General features: G+C 42.7%; 1 protein-coding gene across 2 annotated transcripts in view; it reads right to left on the minus strand.

Annotated features, from left to right (window-relative positions):
• Positions 1 to 27,601, minus strand: part of MAPKAPK3 (MAPK activated protein kinase 3) — a 47,707-nt gene that overhangs the window by 9,595 nt on the left and 10,511 nt on the right. For both annotated transcript variants that reach the window (XM_039559178.1, XM_010389930.4), the window contains exons 3-6: positions 4,922 to 5,061; positions 4,027 to 4,091; positions 1,840 to 1,919; positions 294 to 417 (exon numbers count right to left, since the gene is read on the minus strand). In XM_039559178.1, the coding sequence (XP_039415112.1) occupies positions 294 to 417; positions 1,840 to 1,919; positions 4,027 to 4,091; positions 4,922 to 5,061 (409 nt within the window). The remainder of the gene's footprint in view (positions 1 to 293; positions 418 to 1,839; positions 1,920 to 4,026; positions 4,092 to 4,921; positions 5,062 to 27,601) is intronic.

Consider the following 27,601-nt stretch of genomic DNA (forward strand, 5'->3'; position numbering starts at 1 on the left):
ATTATGGCTCATACTGCATCATTCAGAGGAAACATCAGGATTACTTCAAGTGTAATCAGAAGAAATTCTCTCTCTCTCCTTGCAAACCCTCATTTATATCTCCTGTGAAGGCTGTTTCCTCAGACAGAAAGCAGGAGCAGTGAACTGTACTGGAACCAGACTAGGTTTGGGCTGGATCCCAGTTTAAATCCTGCAGGCTAACACTTCACATTACAGCCCCAATAGAAGATTTCCCACTGCTGTAAGGGAATGAATGACTGAAATACAAAAGAAATGTGCCTTGGATAACTCACCCACATAATAAGGAGTGTAACAGGGGGTCTGCAGTGCATTTACAGTGGTTTCTTTGGCAAAGCCGAAGTCCGTGAGTTTGAGCACAGTATCTTTGTCTTTAGATGTGTAAAGCAGGTTTTCAGGCTGGAAGGCCACCAAAAGAGGATAAAGAGGACAATGAAGAGATGTCTCTAATGAGCTGACAGGTCAAACCCACCACCAACATTTAGGTCTTCTTACTTCTATCACATCCCCTCCAAACACACAGAAAATTTCCTCCCACCATGCAGCATTTTTCCTCAGACTAAGTATCAACATCCTTCTTAGCAAGGTATCTGGGAGAGCAAACCACAAGATCCCATCCAATGGGTAACCAGTCTGGCTTCTTGAACCTCTCCCAGTTCTCTGCACTTCCTGGGACTGATCCGTGTGATGACAGCAGCTGATCTGACACCACATCGTGCCTAAAGCAACCGAGGGGTAGGACAAGGGAAATCTTCAGCCAAAGCCTCCATGAGCAACTGACACAACTCCATCAAAATTAAATGATGTAGACACAGTCCTGTTGCTGCTTTTCCCTCCTCTGTCTCCTGAAGCCAGAGTCAATTCCACTCCAGCTCCACACTCCATAGAGGCAGAAGTGGCACAGAGGGAAGTACAAGCTCTTGTGTCCAAGATCAGGGACAACAGGGTATTTCCATTATCTACAACTAGATCCAGCTCCTTTCCCAGTTTACCCCCTGGTGACACCATGATGCGTCAGTTCTCCCTCCAGCTAAACACACAGAAACATCTGTAGAAAATCCATCAGCTCAGAGCTGTGGAATGAATCTGCTCCCTCAGCCTATCATTACATGTCCTGCTCTCCAGCACATTCCATCCCATGCCGTGGCCCTGCACTGGAAATGCCGGGGGTGCAGCGAGCTTGGTTTTGCTTGTGCTGTGCACTTCACAGCATGAACACAAAATACAACACTACAAGCTCTGTCAAACCTCTGCAACAAGATAGGGGTTCAAACTTTACCTCATTAAACACTGGCAGCAACTGAGATCTCCCTATTTTCCCAAATATTCACACACTTACTGAAGTGGGTTAGATGCATGAAATTGGTATTATTCCTCCCAAAAGTGTCTCCTTTTTCTGAAGAAGGTTTTGCTGTTTGGGGGTTCTGTGGGGGTTTTTTTTTGTTCTTTTTTTTTTTTAATGCAAGCATGATGCTGAAAACAACTAATAACTGGCAAAGACTGTACATAGAGGCATCTAGTATAACTTCACTTGGAGCAGTGTTATTTTCTTGCTAATTAATGGATTGCAAGTGGGCAGTACCTCTTTAACTACGCATCTATCATGAGATTTTTCTGCATTCCATACACAACTGGAAGGCATTAGCACACATGAATATTCCAACCTTGGACTAGTTGCAAACTAGCGAGCAAATCCTTTCTCGCACCGGCAGAGGAACAGGAACACTCTGATTGCACTCCCAGTTCTGTTAAAATCACTGCTGCCCAGGTTTTTTCCTGCCATGAGTTCTATTCCCCTGCCCACACACCTTGGAGCCTCACCTTGACATCTCTGTGTGCGATGTTCATGGAGTGCAGGTACTGGATGGCTGTCCCAATGTCTCTCATTATTTCAGCGGCCTCTATAAATACAATTTTAGAGAAAGGTCACATTAATATTCCCACTGTAACTCAGGGACAGGCTTGGGAATGCTTATGGCTTACAAACAGCTTGCTAGAACACAGGGCAAGCATCAAGACTGGAGAAACCCTAAAATTAGCCCTAACAGCTGTGTTTTGGGTTCGCAGGCACCAAGCCCCCGACTGCCCGGCTGCTCAGCCCTCCTCCTGAGCAGGCACTGCAGCCCAACAGCTCAGACTCCTCGGGAGCTTGGAAATTCGTGCTTTAATTTGCTCACCAAAAAAAGCAGCAAGAGCAGAGCAGGTACACAAGCAGCAACTGTTAAGAAAGGAGCTCCAACCAGAATATATCTGTAATTGTCCAGGACATGTCCTTGGTTGTTTGAGACAGAAATTTAACTTTCAGTTTCTAGTTCAGGGATAGGAGGAGGATCTAACAGATTTTCTAAAAATAGAGCAACATAACAATATAGTAATTTTAGGATAGGTCACATCTTAATTCTTCACTGTCTTTAGAAGTTTTTCATCGGGAGGAACAAAATCAACAGTTCTGTTCAGCAAAGCCCAAACTACCACCTCTGAAATAGTATGTTTCAAAAACTTAACAGAGCCCCAGTGGGAAATTCTACTGGTGGAGAGCTGCCTTGCAACAGCAGTGCTCTGGGAGTCTGGAAGGGTTCAGTTACACAGGGAGGGGTTTCAGAGCAAGGAGGAATGACATTCCCATATGAGCATTATATCACATCTCCACTGACAGGGAAACAATAGAAACTTCAACCTGATCCTCTGGGTTCTGCATAGGCAGAACTTGTACTGTAACCTGGAATCCATTTTCACATGGCTTGAGATTGAAACTATACAATCTCAGACAAGGACAATCAGAATGCAGTAACATTCCTATTCTTTGGGGAAAACCTTGCACAGCCTCCTCCTTCCTAATCCTAATGGGAAGCTGTGGCTATCTAAACAGGCAGTGAACCTGGGGAATCCAGTGGCACAGGGCTCATTTATCTCAGGAAACAATGAAGGTGGTTTTTTGTTTAACACTCCCAGGTGATTTCTGCGTAAGTATTTATAATGTTATACAATGCCATATAATGTAGAAAAATAATGTTTTTAGTAGAGTGCAGTCACTAATGTTCACGGAACCAGTTTTCTCCCTGGAATTCGTATTTTAGAGAAGAACAAATAAAGTTTCTAAAAATGCTCATTTTCCCTGCACAAGTCTCTTATAGGACTAAAAATGATTCACCCTGGGCTAGGAAACGCAGAAGAAGAAAACAGACTGGCCTCTACACCAGACCTGCAAAATAAGTCACAGTAATTTACAAGCTCATGTGTTTATTTTTCTGCTTCTAAACACTTTTTTCAGGCCAAGAGTTGCAAACACTAACACCTTACAAACATTAATGGTTTTACTCTGAGCAGAAATAAGCTCATCTGCTGTGAGGGGGCAGGGAGAACTGTGGTCAAGCAGACCTGTGGTTCTCTGTCAATAATAAATAGCAAAGACAACAAAAAGGGCAAGACTAGTCCAGTGCAAACTCTGCCTGTCTCATGGCAGGGCTTTACACTTGCTCAGTCCCTCCTATAGACAAGCAGGTTTGTTTGCATTGTGGCTAATGACACTTCCTTTCAAGTAGTGCTTTAAAACCCTTGGATAGGAGATGTTCCATCAGATGTGATTTGCTCATTACACTCACGACCCAACAGTGTGGCTGTGCAGTGATGCTGCTTGAGGGACAGCCAAAGAGAGATCGCAGCAGGAGCTACACTGATCATGTCAGAGGTGGTCTGGCACGAGACCAGGGATCAGAGGAACAGACACTCTCGTGGTACAGAAATGAAGAAGCTGAGCAGATTTGTATAAAGATTTTTCTCTAAACCTTCCACATTTTGCCTGAACTTGGCCAGTTCTCATAATTCCTGGTTCTCAGGAACTTTTCAAAATCACTCTTAACACACAGTGGGAGAAATAACAATAACAACAACAACCATAAATGAAATCAGAGAAAAACTCCTAAAAGGAAACTAAGCCAGGGAACTGAGAAATGGAGAAGAAAGAAAAAATCTTTCACGAACTTTAAAATTAAACTTGCAATATTTCACCTCTCTCAGTGAAAGCTTGGTCTCCTCTCTCCTGGATCCTGCTGAACAGCTCTCCTCCCTCCATGCTGAAACAAAGAACACAAAAACCCCCACCTTGTATTAGCAGAAAGGACAAAATTAACACCTGACTGTGCATCATATAATCTCACAGAACCACGGCAGGAACAAATAAAGATTACAGGCTGCCTCCTATGCCAATGCTCCCTAAACATCACACTCACTTGCATCAATGCAAAAAGCCACTCTGGTATGGCATAAACAGAAAACAAAATAAGACCAGAGAGTTTTGATGCTTTCTGTTTAATGTACCCTGTCACAGGGAGCATGACACACAACACTGGGAAGTCAGATATGCTGGCACTGGGAGGCTGACAATAATCTTGTTTCATGTGAGGGGTGCAGAGGAAGAAAAAGAAAGAAGCAAAGACACCTAAAAGAATTAATTGTCCTCAGTGAAGAGGACAATAACTGTGGTATTGCAGACCAGGGAGAGAATAGGGAAAGTTAGAGTCAAAATAGTTACAAGACAGATCACGTTGGATCATTGGATTTACATCTGAAGTTGGAAGCCGATCACAACCAAAGCAGAATGCATTTGTAAAGATGCATCTTTCAAGAGTGTATTAATCAGTCAACACTTTAATGAGGACAATTGCTATGGAGCACAATGCAAATTTGTTTTCTGGTTAAGGTTCCTCATTCTTCCATCACATAGGATGGCTGGAATAGCTGCACACTTCCTTACCAGTTCCATAAAGGGAACAAAAGATTTCCTGTGCAAACCAAAATCCTGCTGCTGAGAAATCCCCCAACTGCCACCTAAGCCAACACATTCTCCCACTCCCTTCATCCCTCCAAAGGCAGTGCCTGGTGAGGGGCTGCTGCTGGTCCCTACCATTCCATGACGATGAGCAGGCATCTCTTTCCATGATGGATATTCTCATAGACATCCAGGACATGGACAATGTGAGGACATCCCGAGGCTCGCCAGTGATACTCGACCTCCTGACGGGCTTTGGGGTTGTCGTACAGGAGCTGTGGAGAAAAAGGAGAGAGCAAAGTCAGCGAGGCACCATCATCCTGCTATGAACTGGCACCAATATGCACTGGGGCTCAAAGATGAGCTCCAGATGAGAAAACCTTCTCCAGTCAAAGGATGAGAATCCATCACAACACATTCACCTTCTCTGGGCTGTCCAACTTGTTAGATTGAGGAATACAGAAACAATTGGTCCCTTGGAACTGGAAGGGCCTTGAGTGACAGTAAGGAGAGATTTTGAATCAGAGATGGAGACAGATCTATCTTACCCACTTCCGGATGGGAAACAGCAAATTTTTCTTACTTGTTTGCAATACTTTTAAACAGAGAATCCCCCTGCTAAGGACAATAACCCTCCCACCTCCCCCCAGCTGCTGGGAGAAGAGACTTCCAGGTGGGTGCAGTGCAAATCCCTGAAGAAGTTCAGGGAGATTTGAAACAATGAGGACTTTCACAGTGACTCTGAACGCGCTGTTTAAATACTACACATATTTCTGACCTCACCAGAGTACGAGAGGGACCTTTAGCTATCTAGATGCTTGAACTTTTTTCTGTCACATGTAAGGCCAGTTCATTTTAAAGGCACTGATCTCTAGAAGGGCAGTAAGAGCTCATCCTTCCTGATCCTGCAACCTCGTGCACAAGAAGTGTGTCCCTTCCTGTCTGAAGCACTGCTCTGTACCCGACACCACAACTGAGCTTTTGTGCAGTAGGGGCACATTGCTGAATCGTGCCTGTTCCTCTGCCTCGTCTCTCCAGACACCACTAACACTTTGTGACAGAGCCTCCCTTTACTGCACATTTATACAGCTCCTGCACAATACAGCTGTGATCTGAGTTTGATACTTTATGCCCTATGGTAATAATCATGGTGATGATGGAGCAGCAACAAAACTGATCCTATATAAAGCATTGTTAAATGTAGTGAAACAGAATAAAAAACAAGCAAAAACCAATCACCTCTGATATATTTGTGTTAGAAATGGCTCACAACAACTGTGGGGGAACTGTTAGCAGACAGGCAAATAAACAGTATTGTTGCTGCACTATTAGGCCTTAACCTGAAGCTCTTTCCACTCATGTATGCTGTCAGGTCCCAGTGAAAGCACAACTGCATGATAATTGCTGAAAACAAGAATTAACATGTAACCAACCTGTCATTAGGGACCTATGAATCAGAACAGGAAACTGAAATTGTTTCCATCCGATAGTCAAGCCACGAATGGTGTCACAGGCACCTTCAATACAAGCAAACACATTTTTTAAAAGTCACAGGAAGTAAGACACAAATTCTGTTTTCTTTATTGACTTCAATACAATTTACATCACTGGGAATAAAGGCTTACACCTCTTTGCTGCTTCAACATCCCTTTCAGCAGGGCAGACACAGTAACACAGCAGGAAAGGTCTGTAGCACTTCGTACAATGCTGGGGAAGTGCTCAGGAACGACTGGAGAAAAGGTAAATGGCTTCTCTTCCAGGCTGAGAACAGGAAAAGGGTGACAACTCCTCTGCTGAGTGCACATTTTTGTTTTTCTGTGAAGCACAGGGAGTCTGCAGGAGGGGCCAAGTGGGCTCAGGAGGGCAGCTCTGTGGCTCTGTAGCTGAATGTGCAGGAGCCCCACACTGTGACCACCCTGGGCCCCTCAGCCGGGCTCCAAAGCTCGCACACGGCACCAGATTTTCAGCAGAGCAAGGAGCTGCAGGAGCTTTCTGGCCAAGTTCATTGCCCTTGCAGCCAACCTACTTCTGCACGGCTGTCATTCTGCACCCAGAGCACACCCCTTTGAGATCACTATCCGCCTCTTCCTTCCTGCTCCCGCCTGGCTATGGCCTCATTTCCAACACAAATAGCTTCCTAGAGAAAGAGATGGCTCCAACTTGGACAAAGAGCCCACTAGTGAGTCCAAGTGCGGTTGCTTTACTTCTTTCAGCTGTCAGCCCATTCAGTAGCCTTTCCTTCACAGCCACTTGTGTTCTAGCTCAGTAGGACTGTCCATCAGCATTTTCCCCTCTGCCCTTCTGAGTTTGGCTTGAGGTCTCTTCAAAAGTTCAATTACATGTGCCACAATAAAGCCCAAACACCCTCAGGACTAACCAGGCCTTACAGTGTTTATTGCTTGGATATTACTGGATTAATGCCACTTCTGAGCAGGACACTTCAAAAAGCTTCTCCTCTATTCTCTGCTACTGATCAGACATTCCCATTCTCTATATTAATGTAACTACACTATCATCTGTGTCTCTTCTGCTTGCACAGTGCACACAGAGATGCTGTTTTTCATGTTTGTACCAAGTGCTTATGAAAATTGTTTCAGAGAATTGAATTCTCACTCTGAAGAGCTTTTACAAGGCATTTTGATGCATACAAGGATGCTGCAGTTTCTTTTTTCCATCCTTCAAGTAAGTTTTGTACACTCCTTCGTGCCAAGATTGAATGTACTCATGTCAAGATGACACCTGGAGGAGCAGAGAAAAGGAAATTCAAAAATAAAGAGCAGCTACACATACCAAGTAACATCTGATATACCAACCGTTAACCTTTGGATTTCTCCTTCTGAACTTCAAAAATAAAATAAATCTTCTCTTTATGTCTAAAACTGGAAGGCAGAACTGTACCTTTTAAGACATTTTAGAGACACAGACACTCGTAAAATGTAAGCCAGGCAGGGCTGAAAGCACCAATTTCTGCAAAATTTAAGTGATTATTTAGAAACACAGACTAAAATTTTAGACTTGTGGCTAAATATCACAAACTTGCAAAGAATCTAAATTGACATTTTGCCATCTTCCTGAGCCCAAAGAGCAAATGTGCTTCTATTGCTGCAATAGCTTTGATAAGACTTCAACCAGGTTCCCTGATACTGTACAGAAGTGCAGAGGCAGTTGTGAACAAACCCAGAATTTCAGATCAGTTTTCCAGTGCTGCTGGTTTGAGGGAGGAGCAGCTTTGGGAACAGGAGCCCCCAGTCACTCCCCTAAAGTTCCCTCGAGGTTCAGCTGAGTCACAATAGGCTGTGGGCAGGATCATGAACCAGCCCAATTTCAAAACCACACAAACCCCAAGAGACGTGCTCCATCTCCCAGTTTCTCATGAGACCAGATGGCACAAAGCACAGCAGCCTTTGCACAACTATGAGGGGATGCCCATGTGTGTGGTCAGAGAACACAGTTTGCTGCTCAGTACAAAACTGGAGTATTGCTGGAGCTCAGCATCACTGAACCACTGCCTAAAAGCAGCAGATGAAAAAGGGAGGTCACCAAAAACAGGGGTGATGGATGGAAGGCAAGAAAGTACAGGATGTGATTCACACAACTCTCAATATCTGAAAAAGCTGAAGAGGGAAAAGAGCAGCACAGTGGGAGTGCTCAGCCTGTTCCTGAGGAACAACAGGGCAGATGCCAGCAGACACTCCAGGATGTGCTGCCAGTTCAGGACCTGGGCAGAGCAGGGAGTCCTGAACTCTTATTCTGGGGCATTGGCCTAGCTTGGGTTGGGGAGCACCTGCCAAACAAATTCTGAACTGCAGCTTGGAAGGGTGGCTCTGTGGAATTTCTCCCTGTGCAGAATTTCTTGATGGAAAGAAAAAAGAAAAAAAAAAAAAAAAAAAAAAAAGGCTAAAAAGTGACTCAGTATCTTCTAATAGCTTTTCCATTGATTCAGTGTGGTGTACACAGGGAAGGACAGCAGGAGCCCTCATACCTTAATGGTCTGATCTATACAGGAAATAACCTCAGGACTCCAGGGAGTGGCAAGTGATCTTCTGGACTCTGAAACTGTAACAACTGAGAGAGAAGATATCCATGGGCATGGGTAGGCAACAGGCTGAGGACAAGAAACAACCACTTCTCAGTGACTTTAATATGCACTGCCAGATTACACAGATTCCTGTCAGACCTGCTATCTGCTCCCTACATAGGAGATTAAGACCTCCACATATGCTTCTTTATTTATTTTAAACTTCAGCAGTTCTTCCTAGTTCCAAACAGGTGCTGTGCTTGGATTAGAGGTGTTACAAGCTCAGTTCTCATCTACTCCATGTGCTACAATAAAGCAGCATCTGACACTGCAACCATCTCCTTCTTCTATGCACCAGTTCCAGAATCTGAACTCTCCTTCCCTAGGCAATCAGTTTTATAATCTCTACGCTATCTTCCTTACAGGAAGGCTTCCCATTATTAAAGCAGAAATGGAACCTGCAGAAACTTTCAGTCCTAGGGGTCCTTAGCATGCAATATTGACAGATAGGCACTTATATCTAGCTTATTTATGTTTCCAGCTGGGAAATAAAAGGTGTAAGGGGCTAAATGTGGGCCTTTTTGCTTTCTTTCCTCTTTGTGTGTGGCTGTTACAAAAATGCTGAATCCTACAAATAAGCCTTGGGAACTGAATTCACGCTGATGCACAGAACCTGACACCACTTGCAGCAGAGCAGTTCTTCCAGTCGCTCTTTATTCAAGAGGGGTTGATGGCAAAAGAGGCTTGGATAAGGTTTCTTTCATCCCCTCCCTCCCCTATGCTACTAAAAGAAAAGGGGAAAAAAAAAAAACAAACCAAAAAAGATCTTATGGCTTTGGACATTTTGTCCTTTATTACATCCTGATTATTTCCACTACATCTATTAATTCAATGTTAACAATCTTTATCTGTTTCCAGGTCTCTTCATGAAGGATAAAGCCGTCCTTTGTGTTAGAACACTCAAGGAATTGAAATGATCAAGGTTTCCTTCCTCAGGCATCAGCACTGCCCGTCAGTCGAGCTGCAGCACCAACCATGTGTGTGCCTGCAATGGCAGTCCAGCGAGTGGGGAATCCACTCCTGCAAATCTCCAAGAAAGCACTGATTTTATTCTTTAAAATGAAAACTATACAACATACTTCTGCTTGAATTATTTAGTACTGAAGCAGCAGTCTACAGCTAAGGGATAAACCAGGGCAGGCACAGGTAGAGGGTCATCTGTAAACCTTCCACTTTTCTGCTGTTATTTTAAATGCAGCTTAGGCTGTTCAAAATTAAACCTGCTCAGAGGCTTCATTGAAACAAACTGTCATCCCAATTCCTGCAGAGCTGTCCAAGCTGCAACACAGCTGGCATTCCCTGGCCCCTCCATGGGGGCTCAGACAGACAGCCAGTCCCAAAGGTGGGCTTCTCCAAGCTAATAATAGGAACAAGTCAAGTAGCACAATTTTCCAACACTCCTGCCTGTGGTATTGAATCCTTTTGCTCACCCTACTGAGTGTCAGGGTTGTACTGCCTGCACCGAAGGGACCCTTCTCTATCCACCTCTTCCCTCCACTCTTTCCAGTCTCTACTCAGCTAATCCCTGGGAATGGCAGAAGCTACAGCAGATCATTGGGACCTTGCCAGCACAAGTGAATGTGCAAAGGACTCAGAGAGGATTCCTTGCACGTGGAGTCAGAGCCATGCTGAAACCAGCTCCCTGCTGACACACACGGCTTCAAATTCCTTCAGCACGTATTTTAAAGGGAAAACAGGAGAAAAGAGTAGAATAGGCAAAGATAAAAAGAACAGGTTAACAGAGAGATGGGGTTTTTTTCTCAAAGTCTGAGCACTGAATGTACAGCAAATCTGCTGAAGAACTTTGCTTCTCCCGCTTCTCCATCCCTAGAGAGCACACACCACATAAAGATTATTTTGCTCCAAGCCTCTCCCCTTGCAGTGAATCAACCAGGTCTCTCAAAAATAACTTTGGTGTGGTTTCTGAATTTTATTTATTGTAGCAATACTCGAGTCACCACCAGGCACTCACCATGACTCTACAACCTGAGGTAAATAAATGAGACATAGCACTATTAATGCTCTAATTACACATGCAACTAGCCATTCACTCTGCAAAGGTCAGCTGTCTTTGCTCATAAATGTTAGTGGAGATACAGGGAATGCAACTGAAATGGCAAAACTGAGGGCCAGGATACATTTCAAAGGTATCCCCTTGCACACGTGAGGTTGGCATAAAAGTAAGTACAAAAAGGAGCCAAAATGCCCACAAAGAAAAGTGACTTTCTGGATACTCTGATAATCTTACACGAATGTATTTGAACTGCAGTGCCAAACACAAGCAACTGTACATTCAATACCATGGGGTGTATGTAGATTGAAATAAAAAGCATGCTATGTGAACCATAATATTACTTTGTATTTTAATACTGTGCTTGTTCTGTGTGGATGAGAAAATAATTCCTACTGGCACTGTTAAGATTCCAGCTATTCTCAGTTGTGACAGGCTACAAACCAGCTGCATGTGGCTTCTGTTGTATTCAAAACACTGCAAATGGATTTTAAAAGAAAAATAAATCACCAACAGCTACTAACATGCTGCTACTAGACAAGAACATCCTCAAACACTTGTTTATACTAAAAGAAATCAGCTGCTCTCTCTACCTTCTCCTGATGACAATTTCTACCACAAAATGCTGTTTAGCCAGCACTGACAACTGCATTCAACACCTGCAGTCAATATTCAGCAGCTGGGGAGACCTGCTGTAAAGCCCTTTCCAAAAGCCAGACATGCTAATCTGTGATTAAAATAAAATAATCTCTAGCTCTGCCACTATTTTTACTCTTCCTAAGTTCCCAAATTGATTAAAACGAAATCTAAAATCCCAGCTGAAAATTATGACACTTCTTACCTTGTAATTTCACTCAAGTGTCTGATCCGAGGTTTGCCTTTAAAAGGGGAAAGAAAGAGAAAAAAAGAAAAAAAACCCCTCAACACAAACTTCACTCCTGACAGCCATGAGTTCATAAATTCTGGGAACAAGGAGTCAGCTGACTTAGCTTCAGTAATTTATACAACTCAATCCTTGGCTGAGCAAAATGAATGCACCTTGCTTGTGAAACTTTGCTGTGTAAGAAAATTCCAGCAGTACAAAATACAGTGGCACTTCCTCGTATCTTCAGCCAATCAAACTTTCCCTCTGCTTTGACTTTAGCTACTAACAGAACACTAAAATAAATTCAAGACTACAATCTTGATCTTCTAGGTGTCCAAGATCCTTACGCTTTGAAACAAAGCAAATAAAGGATCACTTAAAACTTTGAGATGTACACTATGGCCAGGAGTTTTGATACCTGCCAGAGTGAAATCTCCCACAATGAGGACACATCTTTCCTGTCCAGAGTCAGAGTTGTCTTGGGGCCAGTCTGAAACTGAGACACAGTTTTCCACAAGAACTATGGCCATCCTAAAAAGCTCTTTGTATTTTCTGAAGTGCCAGTTGTATTTCCTTACCTTCGACGTTCTTCTGTGCAATGTGATGCAGCAACACCTCTGGAATACACAGCAGCACTTTTCATGACCAGGAAATGGGCTGGAATGTGGTTCTGCCAGGATGTGACCCTCTCACACACTTCCCAGTACTGACAGACACAGTTCCTAAGTTCCATTTTAACTGCCCCTAATCCTCCCTCCTCCCAATATATTATACCATGCCATTTTTCTTATATTTTGTTATATTTTTGTCTTACACCTCTGTTTTTCTTTAATAAAACCAGAACTCCTCAATAGCATACCTAACTAGTAGTAACATTCTACACATTTTCCACAGAAAGAAAGGGAAAGAGCAAATATAGATATTATTCCGAGTGCTCTAATGCCCATTTCAGTGGTAACTGCCATGAAAATCACCTGTACTGCTGTGTGGGACAGCAGAACAATGATATCAACATTAGCAAGCCATGGCACAGCTTTGCTGGAGCAGGATGTGGCAGAAGGCACCGAGAAGATCTAAGTCCAATGTTCTCTTTTCCCAGCCTTCACACCAATCAGCAGTATGGAAATTAACACAGATGTGATAATACTGAGCAAGGTAGAAGAAGAAATTAGGAACATGTTTAATCTCATTAACCACAGATAACAGTAGCTCTGAGAGAAACCCAAGCTGTCCCCCAGCCTTTCTCTGTATTTTTTGCATGTGTGACTACAGTCAAGAAGATTAAATCACCCAAGAACTCCCAGGAAGGCTTTGACAGAGGCTCTTCAGGGTGCCTGCTGGACTCCTGCTGTAGCCATTTGCCATGTGTCTGTCTTTTCACCCTTCTCTGCCCCCCAGCCCCATTTTTGGACAGTTGACACCTTAATGAGCTTCCCCTCATACCTGCAGCTCTGTTCTCCTCCACATCCCCACCATTTGGCACAGAAATTCAGAACGAAGATACTGTCCTGTCATACCACTGCCCACACACCTGAACTCCCTTTTAGCTGACTTCCCATCCCTTTCCACATGAATTTCAGGTTGCCATCCATGCATGCAAAGCTTGGCAATATGCCACCCCAGGCCAGCTCTTTCTCAAACAGAGCTGTTCTTCCTTGACATCTCCTTCCTCTACACCCACATTTGTGCATTCTGTCGAACGACCAAGCAGTGTCTCTCTCCTGCTGCATCGTCTGTTTTAAGTATTCCTAAATCATCCAAGAACCCAGAAATAAACAAAGAACTCTCAAATCTTCCTTCTCCCATTCCATGGGGCTCATCTACTTCATTTAAGCACTACCTTAGGGGGAAACTGGCTAAATCCCTGATGACAGTGGCACTGACAGCAACTCTACCTCATGTCTCTCACAGCAGAGATACTGAGATTTGACCCAGTTCTTGGGAATTTGACTGAAGTGACTCTGGCCAGTGAAACATCAAACATTCAATCCTAAAAGCTGTCACCTGTGGCCACCTGACTTGTCTGCAATAAAACAAAGCCCTAAAGCCTTCAGCAAGGCCATCTGTAAGATTTCTCTAGTGCTTCAAATCACTGCTATGTGTTTTCACATTCATGTCTGTGCAAGCTCTGCTGTCGGCATCGTCAAGCAAAGATCTGTATCTAAGTCACAACTCAGTAGATAGCTCTGGGGATGGAAGCTTAATAGTCCTCCAGGCATAAAGATCCCTGGAACTGCTTACTGTGTACAGCAATAACATGATAAAGAATAGTGTGACTGTGAACAGAAACAAAACTATGCGGCACTCAGCAGAGCTAGAAATGCAAAAGAAGCCATGAAGAGAAAAAGTAGATTGTTCTCCCAAGACTTCTTGTCCTTATTTCATCTGAATATATGTTCTAAAGCTAACTAACCCATTACACAGGAAAGGCAAGGAAAGAAAAGAAAAATACTCTGGGGGGAGGGGAATTCAACAGATGGAATCAACACAGGCAAGTGACACTGCAGTAGAACTGTTATTTATGTTACAATTCTCATTGATGGCTTTTGCTGGGTGCACTGGCTCAGCCGCCCCGGGTTACAGCTCTGCTTTACCACAATGGCAGCAGAATCCAGCAACCAGATGCACAACCCTCCTCTCAAGCCCCACAGCACACCCCTGGAGCAGCTAATGCCTTGCAGAACTCATTACTTGATTAAGTGCTCTTTAATATCCACAACGATGGAAAACACTTCTTAGAATGCAGCTGGGATCTGCCAGTTCATACACAGCCAGACACTCCTTTACACTTCCTTTCAGAAACCTTAAATGCCCTACCAGCCACCTTTAATGAAGATCCCCTCACCAAGTAAATGCTCCATCCTTCTAACCCACAGCCTCCTGACCACATCTCCTCTTCTTCATCCAAACCTGGCATCTGCCCAGCCCATCCAGGCTCCCACACCCTGCCTGTCCGAGCACCCGAGCCCTGGAGACTCTCCTGCAACAGCTGAGAACTCCTGTTCCTGGTGAGTCACAGCTCCCAGCTATTCCAGGCAAGCAGACTTTATTTCCCCAGTGATCCTGAGGGCAGGGAACATCTTTCCATTTTGCTGCCCACTTTATTTCAGTTTTTAGCCACCTTGCCTCACTCTAAAGATTTTCCCTATACCAGGATATGCTGTGGAGTGAGAGGTGTGAGCAGAGGGCTCCTTCCCCCAACATCCATGTTCCATTTCTTTGACAGAGGTTAGAGAGGAATGGTTCTCATTCCCTGCAACCAGCTGACAGGAAGCAGTCAGGCACCACAAAGGTAAAACAGAGCAGCTTAAATGGAAGGGTGTATTTTTGCCAAAATCAAGAGCATTTCCTTCACATTCCTGAATAATTTCCTCTCTCCCCCTGCCTTGTGTTGGCTGCCTCATGACTGTACATGAAAAAGGAAGAGGAGGAGGATCTCAGGAATATTTGGAAGTCTGATGTTTTGATGTCTCGTCTAAAGTAACACCATGCTGAGAGGACTGCACAGGGGTCAGGAAAAAGAGATGTAGCAAAAGCACTGATTAAAAACAAAAATCATTCCAGGAATTAGATCCTTTTCATCTTTCCAAGCTGAAGCATATCAGTTTCCCTTTCTTAAGGCACTGTCCTTCCCCTCCTCTCCCTGCAGTAGTAGCTGCCTGTGGTACACTGCAATGTTGGCTCACTTCCACAAGTCAGCATGTCTGAGAGAGAGTCTGGCTTGAGGCAGGGGGAGGAGGGAGTGAGAAAGCTGGGGCAACAGAAAAGGGACTCAGAAGCCACCTGCCTGCTTCCAACTAACATCAGTACTCTGGAAACAGCTGCCCCATGAGCGTGTTCCTGACTCCTGAGGTGATAATTTCACAGAACCAATGTGTGTTCATCCAGTCTCATTCTCCTGGATGTGGCACGCCAAGGAAACAGCAAAACATTCCTGCACTAAAGCCATGTTAACAGGGAAACAGATTGTCCGAGAGTGCAGCTGCTGGTCCCTCCACAGAGCTGCTCCAGCACTTCACGGCAGGCAGTGGCAAGGGGAGAAGGCATTCAGCCATGATGCTCTTCCCTCCGGTTGGGAAGACAGATCCCCAGCTGGAGACTGGAAAGGTAATGGGAATTTACAGATTTTGAACATCCTGCCACACCCCAGAAGATCTGGATGACACCTGCTTAATATGTAGGATTTTGTCCAAGACCTGTCAAGTGGTGGAAATTTAAACATCCATGGGCTAATCCTTCTCCCATCACCAAAAAAGCTTTATGTTTATTTATATATGGCCATATAACACTTTCCCAAGCAGGGGCTGCTTTGAAGACCTTTAGAAACCTCTCTTGATCTGTCTTCACCTTTTCATAACCAAGGGAGGGGATTATTTGTTTGTAAATTCCCAGACACACATTTGACCCTCCTGCCCCCCATTAGTCACTAATGGAAGTTAAAAGGGCTGCTCACAACCAGCAGGAGACCAGCTCTGAAGAGCATCCCAGCAACCCTGCCACCCCAGGCTTCTCCACTCCCAGTGCTCTGTTTTGGGCGAGGGAGGAGAATCCCTGAAGGTCCAGGAGAAGAACATCAAGACAGTGACACATTGTTCTCATCACACAACTATGCAGGACGAGCTCAACCAGGTCAGCAAATGCGATCCCTTTCAAAACACCTGGTAATACTAAATGATGATACTAACTCTTGCAGGATCTGGAGACATTTTTCAAACCTTAACGCATTAAACCTCAAAACTCCTGAAGTCTCAGTTTCTTCTTAGCAGTGACTATGCTAAACTAAGAGGCTGTGATATTTTGAACACGGGAGGGGGGGTGCTCTGCCAGAATTCATAATTATCTATCACTATCTGTATTTCCAACTGCAAGATTAGAACTATTTTAGTCAAAACTAGAAGTTTCCACATGCAAATATACAGCAGATTGGTAGAAAAGCATTCATAGGTCTTGGACAGAACCACCATGGAAAAGTACCAAGAGACCCAGGATTTCCAGATCAAATAACCAACAACCAAATTCCTATTAAGTCTGGCTGCAGAAATCTACCTCCAGATCCTTGCTCTGCCTGAATTAGATGAGGGTCTTCCACTTCACTACCTGAGTCCTTCCAGCTCTTATAGAGAACTGTTTGCATGCCTACAGTGTGCAGTATCTCCCAGTTTTCACCCCTGAAACACGAGCTGGCAAAATAGGGACATAGCCCTGAATTCCTCAGAGCCCAGCTGAGGGGGAACCACTGTCTGTTTTGGGAAGGGTATGGCTATTCTCACTTCTTGTGAGGAATTTTAAAAGCTCCTGGGTGTTTCTAAGTGTGGGGAATACAAATTGTTGTATTGGATAAAGCTTTCATGCAGTCACAATACCATTTCCTGCTCAGTTTTAAAAGAGGTATTTCCAAAACCAATTATCACCCAACAAAAGAAAAGGTGAGTCTTAGCAAGAAAACCTCCTCAGGGATACACGGATTCATTACAGGGTGAGGGGAATTCAGAAAAGAGCCTGAAAAAGGAAGACACCCCTAAGGCAAGTTTCATGAGAGTGGCAGAACCAGAGAGCTGCACCCAGACTCTCAGGGGATGCCAGGTCAGAGCTGCATTCACTTTCTAGATTATACAGTGCCACAGCAAGAACTACTGGAAAAACACTGCTGCTATTTCCCAAAGGACTGTTACAGCAATACCTGTTTCACTCACGTATCCTGGGGAACCTTCCATGAAAAGACCACGAGAACGTGAGATGTGGAATGTGAAAGTGAAGCCTCTCCATAACTCTGTAACATGCTTACTGAGGCAATTTCTAATAAAGGGTAATCCAGCCTCTGAATCAGAAAGAAAAATTATCTTGCCTGTTGAGAAAGATGGAATAAGATTTGGCTGCAGGAATAGGACTGAAGTCTGGATGCTTAACTCAAATGACTAAGTGACTATTTTTCATGACCCAAATTCTGGCTACCCTAGAATAGCACCAAACCTACAAACCAAAAAAATAATGTTATAAGGAATAAAGTTTAATATTCAAATTAAGCAATTATTTAGAGAAACTATAAATGAAACAGAAACCAATCCAAGAATGTGAATCAAATGAAGTGAGCCACAGAGCCTGCCATCCTCCTTTCGACAGGTCTGGAAACTTTAAATTTAACATTTACCACAACCCCACCTCCTCCTCTGCCCATAAAAGGCCTGGCTGCAACTTTCAAAGCTGCACAGTGCCCATGTCTTTGGAAACTTGTAAATAAATTCTCCCCACCTTTGAGCTCTGTTCAACTCTGCAGGCCTTGGCCTTGAATCCCTGGCTGTTTTGCAATGTGTGCAATAACTTTGTTCTCCTGGATACAGCCATACAGTTGCCTTACATACCTTGCAAAAGGTACAAAGCCAAACAGATATCTGACAGAAGAAAAAGACAGAAAGATATTTAAATCCCAGTGCTCTCTAGCACTTTAAAGGTGAAATTTAAAGGTTGCATTCTGCAAAGATACCGTCAAATGTAAAGATTACAGATTTATAAATAGTCTGTAGTGCTGTACATTCTTGCAATATTTCTCAGTCCAGATTTCATCTAGGCCACATCTGATAACATTATCATCTCTGACTATGTAAACCTTCCAAAACACATTTGCTCTTGCCTGTCCTAAAATCCAGGGCACCCAGTCAATAGTCACATTCCTCATTCTATCTTTCCCACCTCCTCTTTGTCTGTTAATGCTGTTGCCATAGATTTTATTATCAATAATCTATTGATATTCAGTGTGGATTTATTATTTACTGTACCTCTTGCTCAGACATCTTGTTTCCAAGTTTTTATGATTTGGGCAAAGTTAGTATAGAATTTACTGTGGTAGCCCTACCAATTCAACCCATGAAAGAGAGCAGGCATCACATACACAATCCCATGCCCTCCTCCCTCTGTCCCAGCCCTGGAGCCTCCCATCTCTCCTGCAGTACCCCAAAAAAGGATCCTTTTCATTGCTCAGAGCTGCCGGTTCCAAAACTCAAGCAGTGTTTAATTTTTTCAGATGCATTAATATTCTTTTATCTAGTTGAGCTGTTAATGCCAGGCCAATAAAAATTAGAAAGGAAAACCCAGCTTATACAGTTTATTTTCCCACCAGGGCCATTTGCAGTGTGCACACACAGAAGCACCTGTAAAAGAAGCTTTGGCAGCTCAAAACCCTAAAGTTTTGATCCAGTCTAGGGAAATGAGGTAACTTTTGTAAAGAAAAATGAAGAAATAAAAACTGAATCATCTTCTTTGCATGTTCATGACTAAAAAATAAATCATTTAGCAGCAAAGCAGACAAGGCCCAGGTTGCAGGTTTTACTGGAAAGGCTTCAGAGAAACAAGGGAAGAACAGTGAGGAGTTATCAGAAGTGACTGATGGCAGCATCAGCAATAACCTGAGCAACACTGACGTCCTGAGCAGCGTTCCTTTTGGGCTGTTGTGTGACACACTCTCTCTGTGTGGCATTGACTCCAAGGTTCCTGCAGCTCATGGCCCTGGGATTGCCTGTAAGATTTCACCATGGATTTTTCTGACAGAATAATTTATTTACATACATGCAACCCATGGACGGCTTTGGCTTGGTCAAGAGCCTAAGCTGGAGACTGGACCGAGGAATCTCAGATCCTTTTCTTGGTCACAGACTTCTTTTGGGACAAAACCTATTTCTGGATGTCACTTCCTCATGTTCTACTGCAGTGGGGTGCTCTGGCATAAATTATTTAGCAATCTTCAACAGAGATGACAGAAACTGTAATAAATCCTAATAATATAAATTCTGTGCGCACAGCAGAACTGAGCAATTCCATCAGTTCTGCTCTTTCTAGAAATTGTTTTCTCTGAACCATTTAATACCCTTTCAATAAATACATAATAAATAAAATGTTGCAGAAAAAAAAGAACCACTAGTTTACCTTCTACTTGCTAACAACAGGCCTTTGTGATAATTACCAAAAATACAGGTTTTATAATATGATTAAAATTGCCCTTCTAACATAAGTGAACTTCAGGATTAAGGTGCTTGAGTAACCTGAATATTGCTCCCTTTGTATGTATTAAGCACAATATTATTACACTATTCCCCCCTCTTTAACTTTATCCTTACAGGAGAGTACAACCTGAACCCAGTCAGGAGGCAAGCTGGGGTGCAGAGTGACAGGAACTGCCATCTGGAGCCTCTCCCATCTCCTCTGCATTTTACACAGATAGTGGAAAGTGCAGTATAAGAAAGAAGCGTCTTGTGGTTTAACCACAGCTGAATGCTACTCTCAGAAATCCGGATTCTCCTCTTGTTCTTCCTGGTGTCTCATGCAATGCTCAGGAAGTCAGCTGAGCCACACAGGTAGTCTCTAACTGCCTATTCCTCATTTCCCAGAGCATGGACTGTGGCCTGATTTGCCAAAGTCCTGGGCACTCCCAGCTGGGGCACAGCTTGGATCTAAAAAGCTTGATTGAGTTCAAGTGCAATCTGTAACAGTGGGGGGAACCAAAACCAAGCCACCCTCATCTGAGATATTTCATATGCAGCTCACAAAATTCAGAGGAATTTCACAACTTTAACCTATTCATCTTCTCCACATACACAGAGACAATGCAAACATATCTTAAAGCCATGTTGTGAAAATAACAGTGTTCCAGCCATTAGAGTGAAAACTCCTCAAAGCACAACCAGAGGAAATGAACAAAACAAACCCAAAACCTGTTTTCAGCGCAGATCTAAGCTAACCTGAAATAAAGAAACCCTTACACTGAACAATGATGATGAAACCAGCTATTGAAATCAATCACTTGCCACTCTAATATTTTTGTCTGTGTGCTGAAAAATCCTTAAGTGAGATAGAAAATACAGAGTGCAAGACAGTCAGAAGTACAAACACAGCATGGATCCTGACATCTCCTACATCTGAATGCTCAGTTTACCAACACAAAACTGCTGTTTATGAGGGAGCTTTGTGCATGTGAGAGCAGACTGATCACTACAGATTTGGAACTTGGCTGAACTTGGGATGATTTTAAGGGTGACAGGGCAAGACACGCCTGGAACAAAATTCGCCCCTCAATAAACCTCAAATCCAAGTAACAGGCAAATCACTGGACCCTAAATTTGTGTTTTACGTAGCCAAAACAACTTTTTCCTCTGGTCTTATTACTAGAAAAGGTTGAAAAATTTCTGCCCAAACAACTCTTGCAAAACTATTTCAGTTCAGCACAGGAAAAACCACCCTTCAAATCTGTCAGAATACTAAAATGCATGAGGCCATGCAGACCAAGGCAATCCCACCAGGAAGCAAAGTGCTTGGTCCAGCCCAATTCTGCCTCTTTCCAGAGGCACAATGGAGCTCCCTGGAAAGAGCACTCACAGCATTGACCTCACAATAGCATCATTTTCCATTTTTTACATGAGATTTATCACATTAGTCACAGATCTGATGTCTTCACCAAGATAAACCACTCTCTCAACTTACAGATATTTTGCCTGAGCAAGGACAATGACTTTGGTGGTTCTTTTTGTTTCTTTCCACAATGAACTCTGATACTGCCCTAGAGGCTAATTACATCAGGAAAGTAATCAGTATTCTGAGATGCCTTTTCCTGATGCTGTCTTCAAACCACATCTATTCAGCTTTCATCACCGCTCTCCCTTCAAACACCCCTTATCCAGAACGATCTGCTCTTGGAACAATTCAGATGCTTGATGTTTCCTTGATAGGCAGTATCTGTCACTTGATGCTGAGATTCGAAGGCTGCAAAGGCAGTTCCATCCACACATTAAGTGGTTCCAGCACTACTGTAGCAAATCAGATCAACCCTGATGCACCAAATTTAACTGAGGGTCTCTATAGAAAGTTCTTTAACTTCTTTAATGCCACTGTGCTGTCAGTTATTAATCCCCAGAAGGGATAAATTCAAGCATCAGCCTGCATTAGGCTCAATATTTTACTTCTGCCTATTTCTCTCATCTTCTGGAGAAGTCCATGTCTTCCACTTTGTTTTGATTTTGTAACACTGTATTGATGACCTTACTGTTATTAATCTGTACCTCATACTTCTGCTTGAAAATCATTTACAAAAACAGAGGAATCGATGACTTAATACAACCCTCAGCATCTTTTACTGCAAATTCTTCATTTGCTTTGCTCAAATACAGCCTAATTTTTCTGGTGTAGTAAAGAACCAAAGACTTGAATAAAAGACTTGCTACCTTTATTAATGCCTGATTGATCCAATGATCAAAACTAGGAATTATCTTCATTTCAGCATTATATGACACAAAATTGTGCCACTACACTGCCTTTAAAAAAATATGTAATTTTCTACCACTCTGATTTTGTTTTATTTTAACTAAAATCATAAAATCAATAATTCTTAGACTCATTTATCTGATTGCTCTCTTCTTTCAGTAAGGGTCATTAACTCCACATCTTTCAGCCTCACTATACTTATTAGTTGGTTTACTTTCCTCAGTTCTACTGGGGTATACCAAATCATTTGTGTACCTTACCTTTTTTGTCTTACAAAGTCTACAGGTAAGTAATTTCCTGCCTCTTTTTCTCCCATTTCAAGCTATCAATAAAATAGATGAAATTAGAAGATACTTATTTCACACTTCCTGACTTGTGGAGTAAGGAATAATACATTATATTTTAAGTAGAGAATTTTAAATAAATGTAATCAAACTACAGAAGTCCGAGACTATTGGGCCAATTCTATGGCTTTTGTAATACTCATGTCTCTTGCTCCAGCAGAGAGACCCCAATTCAACTACAATGTCAGGGAAGAGGAAGCCATTTGCTGCCATAGTCAAAACTCTCCTAGTTTTCAGCAAATTAGATTTAGATTTGTTTTAAAGTGAGGGAAGAGCCACAGAATGTTCTTTCCTCTCTTCGGAAGAAAGTTCAGAGTAGAGTGATAACAGTTTTGTTTCTCTTCACAGTACATCCCACTAAAAATTGGTCTATATTAGAAAGCTTTGATGACTTGATGGTATTTCCTGATATCCAGCTTAAACCTCCCCTGACACAGCTCCAGAAATTCCCTGCTGTCCCTGGTCACAGAGAGCAGAGATTGGTACCCTCCCCTCTGCTGCCCATTGGGAGGATGCTGAAGGCTCCAGTGAGGTCTCCCCTCAGTCTCCTCCAGGCTGAACAAACCAAGTGCCCTCAGCTGCTCCTCATAAGGCTTCCCCTCATGAGGAACACTCACACTGAGAAACTGAGTTGGGCACATCCTCATCATCTCTGGGGTCATCATCCAGATCATCCTGATCAACTCGGCTGCTCTCAGCTTTGTACCTTGATCACCTCAGCAGAGGAGCCATTTGGGAGGTTGTACAGTAGATACCATCCTGCAAGAATGACCTGAGTGGAGAGCACGTGCATTTCGAGAACAGAAATCATCCCAGAATACTCCTTGTCCTCGTGTAATCAAAGCCTGTCCTTTGCATGGAGTCATTGTGGGGCACTAATTGTGCTGGACAGCAGCTCCATAGGCAGCAGCCACTGCCCAGAGCAGCACAACTCACAGCCCAGCCTGCAGGAAACAGCACAGGGAACACTTCCCACTGCTCCCCCAGCCTTTTAACACTGCATGGAACAGTAACAACTGCGTGTAGAAAGTACTTTGGCCAAACAGCAGAAATACTAAATGTGCCTCACAGCTCCTCCAAGTCTTCCATGGGAGCATCCAAACAAAGTACCAAGGTAAACTTTGGCATATTCTGCTGAGTAAAAGCCTCGTATATCCAAATTTTTCTACTCACATGTTTGGCAAATTTTAAGATGTAAAATATAATCCTGTGTGGATAGACAGGGAAATGTAAATGTTGAAGATGGAACACAGACCTCATTGGGACAAGTGTTAAATGAGAGAACCTCGGATTACTGGAGGGTCAGAGGCACAAAGACAGCACAGTCACACTGAGCAGCAGCAGCAGCATCTGCTTTGGGACTTCTCTTTCCTATATCCTTGATTTACAGAATGTACGGACGCCAGAGTATTCCCAAAAATGGCAATGCTTCCTGACTTCTACTTTCACAGTCAGTGAGCAAACAAATAGAGCTTCAAAACTGAGCTCCCAATTCAAGCCACACTCCAACAGGCTTTTCAGGAAAAAGGCAGAAAACTCATCCTACAAGTTTGGTTTTGTTGTATATTTGCAGTTACTAACAAGCCTCTAGTGGGCTACAGTTCCCAGTAATTAATGCTTATTTGTTCCCTTTTCTCTCAATAATACAAATTTTGGCTCTCATGCTCTTACACACAGATATATAAACATGAAAAAAAGGGCAAACCAATGTATTTTATTTTGAGCTAACAAGCTCCATGATTTCAGAAAACAAGAAACACGCAAATAATATACCAGAGCTTATGTTTCTATATAACTAATAAAAATAAAACGAGGGGAAAAGACCTCACTAAATGGGGAGTGGGAAGCATATCAACTGTAAAGATAAAGCAGAGATAATACAGTTCTACCTTGCCTCAGAAAACGTTTGTGCAAATTTTTGTTTTATTTTTAAAGCAATTTTACTTTTTGTCTTCTTTGGTGCCTTATTTAAAAAAATACATACTGAAAACACCAAATTCACTAGTTGGGGAAAAAAATAGCAACAAATTTAATCATACTTCAGAAGTACAGTTTCTATTTATTGAATGCTAAGTGAATTTGAGATTTTAAAAAAGGGAAAAAATGGGAAGAGTGATGTCTCACAGATTACTTTGCCCTCATATAATTTTTAGTTAAAAAATTGAAGTTTTGGGGTGGAAGCAAAAGTTGACATTTACTGACATTTAGTAGTTAAAATGTAATCCTTCCAGAGAATGAATAGCAGAAAAAGGTGGGGGTGGAAGAGAAGGAAATCAACTTCTGCTCTGATTACACAGAAGATAAAAATTAAAAAGCGTGAAACAAACTCAATGAAAGCACTAAACCATGAGTATTTGCAGATGAAGTTCTTCCAAACAAGGAGGATGTCAGAGGTCCCAGGAATGCTGATTTTGAGCTCCCTAGAAATACCCCCTACAACACAAGCAGTCAACTCTGGACCATTAATGGCCATCAGTCACACCAAAGTGGGAAGAGATCATTGCTCCTGATGTCTCAGTGGCAGTAATCAGTGACCAATACACGCTGACAGCTCACAACATGCACAGGATTCTATTCGTCTGGTTAGGGAAGTGCTTTATAAATGTAATTAACCCATTTTCTAAAAGTAAATAGAAAATTAGAAAATCCCCACAATCCCCAAGTTTTGAAGCAGGGCCACTGACTGCTCTGTGCAGATACAAAGCACCAGTCAAGATTTCTGTATTATCATGCAACAAAATGTGCACAGGAATCTAAAGATTGCTACAATCCACAGGTAGAAGGTATTTTGATGAATAATTTGCAGATTTAGATTAAATATGGTATGAAAGCGTAAATTATCTCATTAAAGTTAATTTATTTTTTAATTAAAGTTTAAGTATCATTTGAAGGCTTGAACAGACACTCAGTGCAGTGTAATTTCTCAGTAGGGTCCCTGCATTAGAAAAGTTGTTCCTCCTATGAAGTTAAAAAGTTGAAACTGAGGGAGTTCTATCCTGGTGAGCTCTTTTTTGCAAAAAACCCCAAACCTGGTAGACTTGGGAGCTCAGAAGGATACTGATCTTCAGAGAAGGTGAGGAGTCCTTAGTAATAAGAAGCAACATAAACCAGAACCTTAATTTATATTAATAATATTAAGAGTGTTAATCTCAGCCAAAGAGCATTTAATGCTCTTGTGCACATAAAGGGGGAATGACAAGCAGTAGTCTCCTGGTAATCCCCTACGCAGCAGGAAACCAAGGGAAGATGGGACACATTAATGTTATTAGTTTTTTATATAAAACAGAGCAATGCTCCTTGGTGATGAAGGTGGTGTGTTGTGTACACGAGAAGTTGGTGACCAGTGGTAATATTAACAACACCTCCCTCTACCAAGCCACCCCTATTTTAACTTGCTCAAATGCAGATCAGAAGATCAGGTTTAAAAGACAGAAACTTCCCTTTTGGTCTGCCCAGTCAGAGCATCCTCAAGAAGCAGAAATAAATAAATATCTGGAACTTGCATGACTGAATCAGAAAACAGTTGTTGGGCACACGGTACAAACACAGCACACTGAGTGGCCTCAAGTGTTTGAGCTTAAAAGGTTCACATAAACAAAACCAGAGAACACTCTCCTCATGAGCTTTGATGCTTGGGATAGATAGGAACGAAGACATGGGAGAAGCTCCACGCTGAGCAGTATCATGGATGCTTTCCCACGCTATCCACAGAGGTTTTTGTCACACAGCCCTTTCTCACACTGACTGTTCAGGCTCAAAGCTCAAACCATTCTCCTCCTCCACAACTGCCCTCCAGTGAAACCTGCTCCCTTCTTGTAGGATGGAGGAAAAATCCTGCTTTGGTTTTAAACCCAAGCTGTCCTACACAGTTATTACCTCATATTGCCAAAAATGAAGACTACCACAAACAGCAAGAACCATTTAACAATAAATTACTTTTGCTGTGTTGGATGTTTTATTGAGCCAACACTTGTGAGAACTTTTTTCCTTATTTTCCCTGGCAGACTTGGCTTTTGTGCACAAACACAACACAGCATTCACCCTCCCTCACACCTCCACAACTGATTCAGACAGCAGAGAGGTGGGGAAGGCTCAGAACTAATTGCTCTTGTATAAAGTGTTTTATCACTAATGTATACTGGTGTTTTCTCCTCCTCCCAAGTGCAGCAAGAGGTCAGTTTTTTGCAGATCTTGCGTGACTTGTCCCACTGTTCAACAGTAACAGACACAGAGGCCCAGCCCAAGCAAAGGCAGTCAAGACAGCCAGACACCCATCACAACAGAGACACCCTAGCAAGCAGGGTTTCTGAAATCCAGATGGAAATGAAAGTCACTCTCACACTCCCTCTGCCTTCAAGAGGCCTTTTGCAACAGCATCTCAGCACCAGGAAGAAGTTACTACAAGGCTAAGAGGCTGGAGAAAAATTCTACTTGATACCAATCCCCCGGAACTGGGACTGTTTCTAAATTAATTGACCTTTCCCCATGCAACCACTCTCTCTTTGGCAGTCTGCTTCCCTGCACTCGGGTGCCAGCAATCTTGGGAGATGCTACTTTGTAGGTTTTCAAACATTAAAAAAAAAAATCAACTGAAAGCCCTCCCAACTAAACATGATAAATCTGGAAAACCACCTAATTCCAGTACAGAAGGCAGCTATGCAGATATTTTGCCCTTTGTGAGCATGATTTATGCACCACAAACTCTGATGCAGAGCTAGAGACTTAAGAAAGTGAGTGAAATAAAGAGTAAGAATACAACCAGCTACCAAAGAGGTTTGCAATTCTATTCCAAGTTCCAGATACAAAGCTTAGCCTTTAAAAGTCAACAGCAGACTTCCAGAAATTGAATTTCTTCATACCTGCATTGGAGTGCATGATTTCATCATATATTTAAGCCATTAAGTATTAACTACCCAAGCCTCTAAAGTTTCAGCTTCTGGTTTTAACTGTCTTTAGCAGTTGAGTTTTACCTTAATTCATATTAAAGGTGAAAATGAGGAGCAGAATGTGCCTGAAAAGAAGTTTCAATGACATTACAACTGTTTGTATTTCCACATAAAGTGCCTTCCTGCCCTGCCCTTCATAAGAGCGGGAAAAAAAAAAAAGTCTAAATATGAAGAGCTGTTGCAAAAAAACCCTATTTCACCTTATGTTTACACCCAAGTTTAGACAAGTACAACTTGCCTAGGAAGACACACCCTTACATGAAACTATTGTGCAAGGGATGGACATTACCCAGAGGCACAGCCACCAGCAGAGCTGAGGCCAAAGC

The sequence above is a fragment of the Corvus cornix genome, chromosome 12, assembly GCF_000738735.6.
Source record: "Corvus cornix cornix isolate S_Up_H32 chromosome 12, ASM73873v5, whole genome shotgun sequence".
NCBI classification, from domain to species: Eukaryota; Metazoa; Chordata; class Aves; order Passeriformes; family Corvidae; genus Corvus; species Corvus cornix.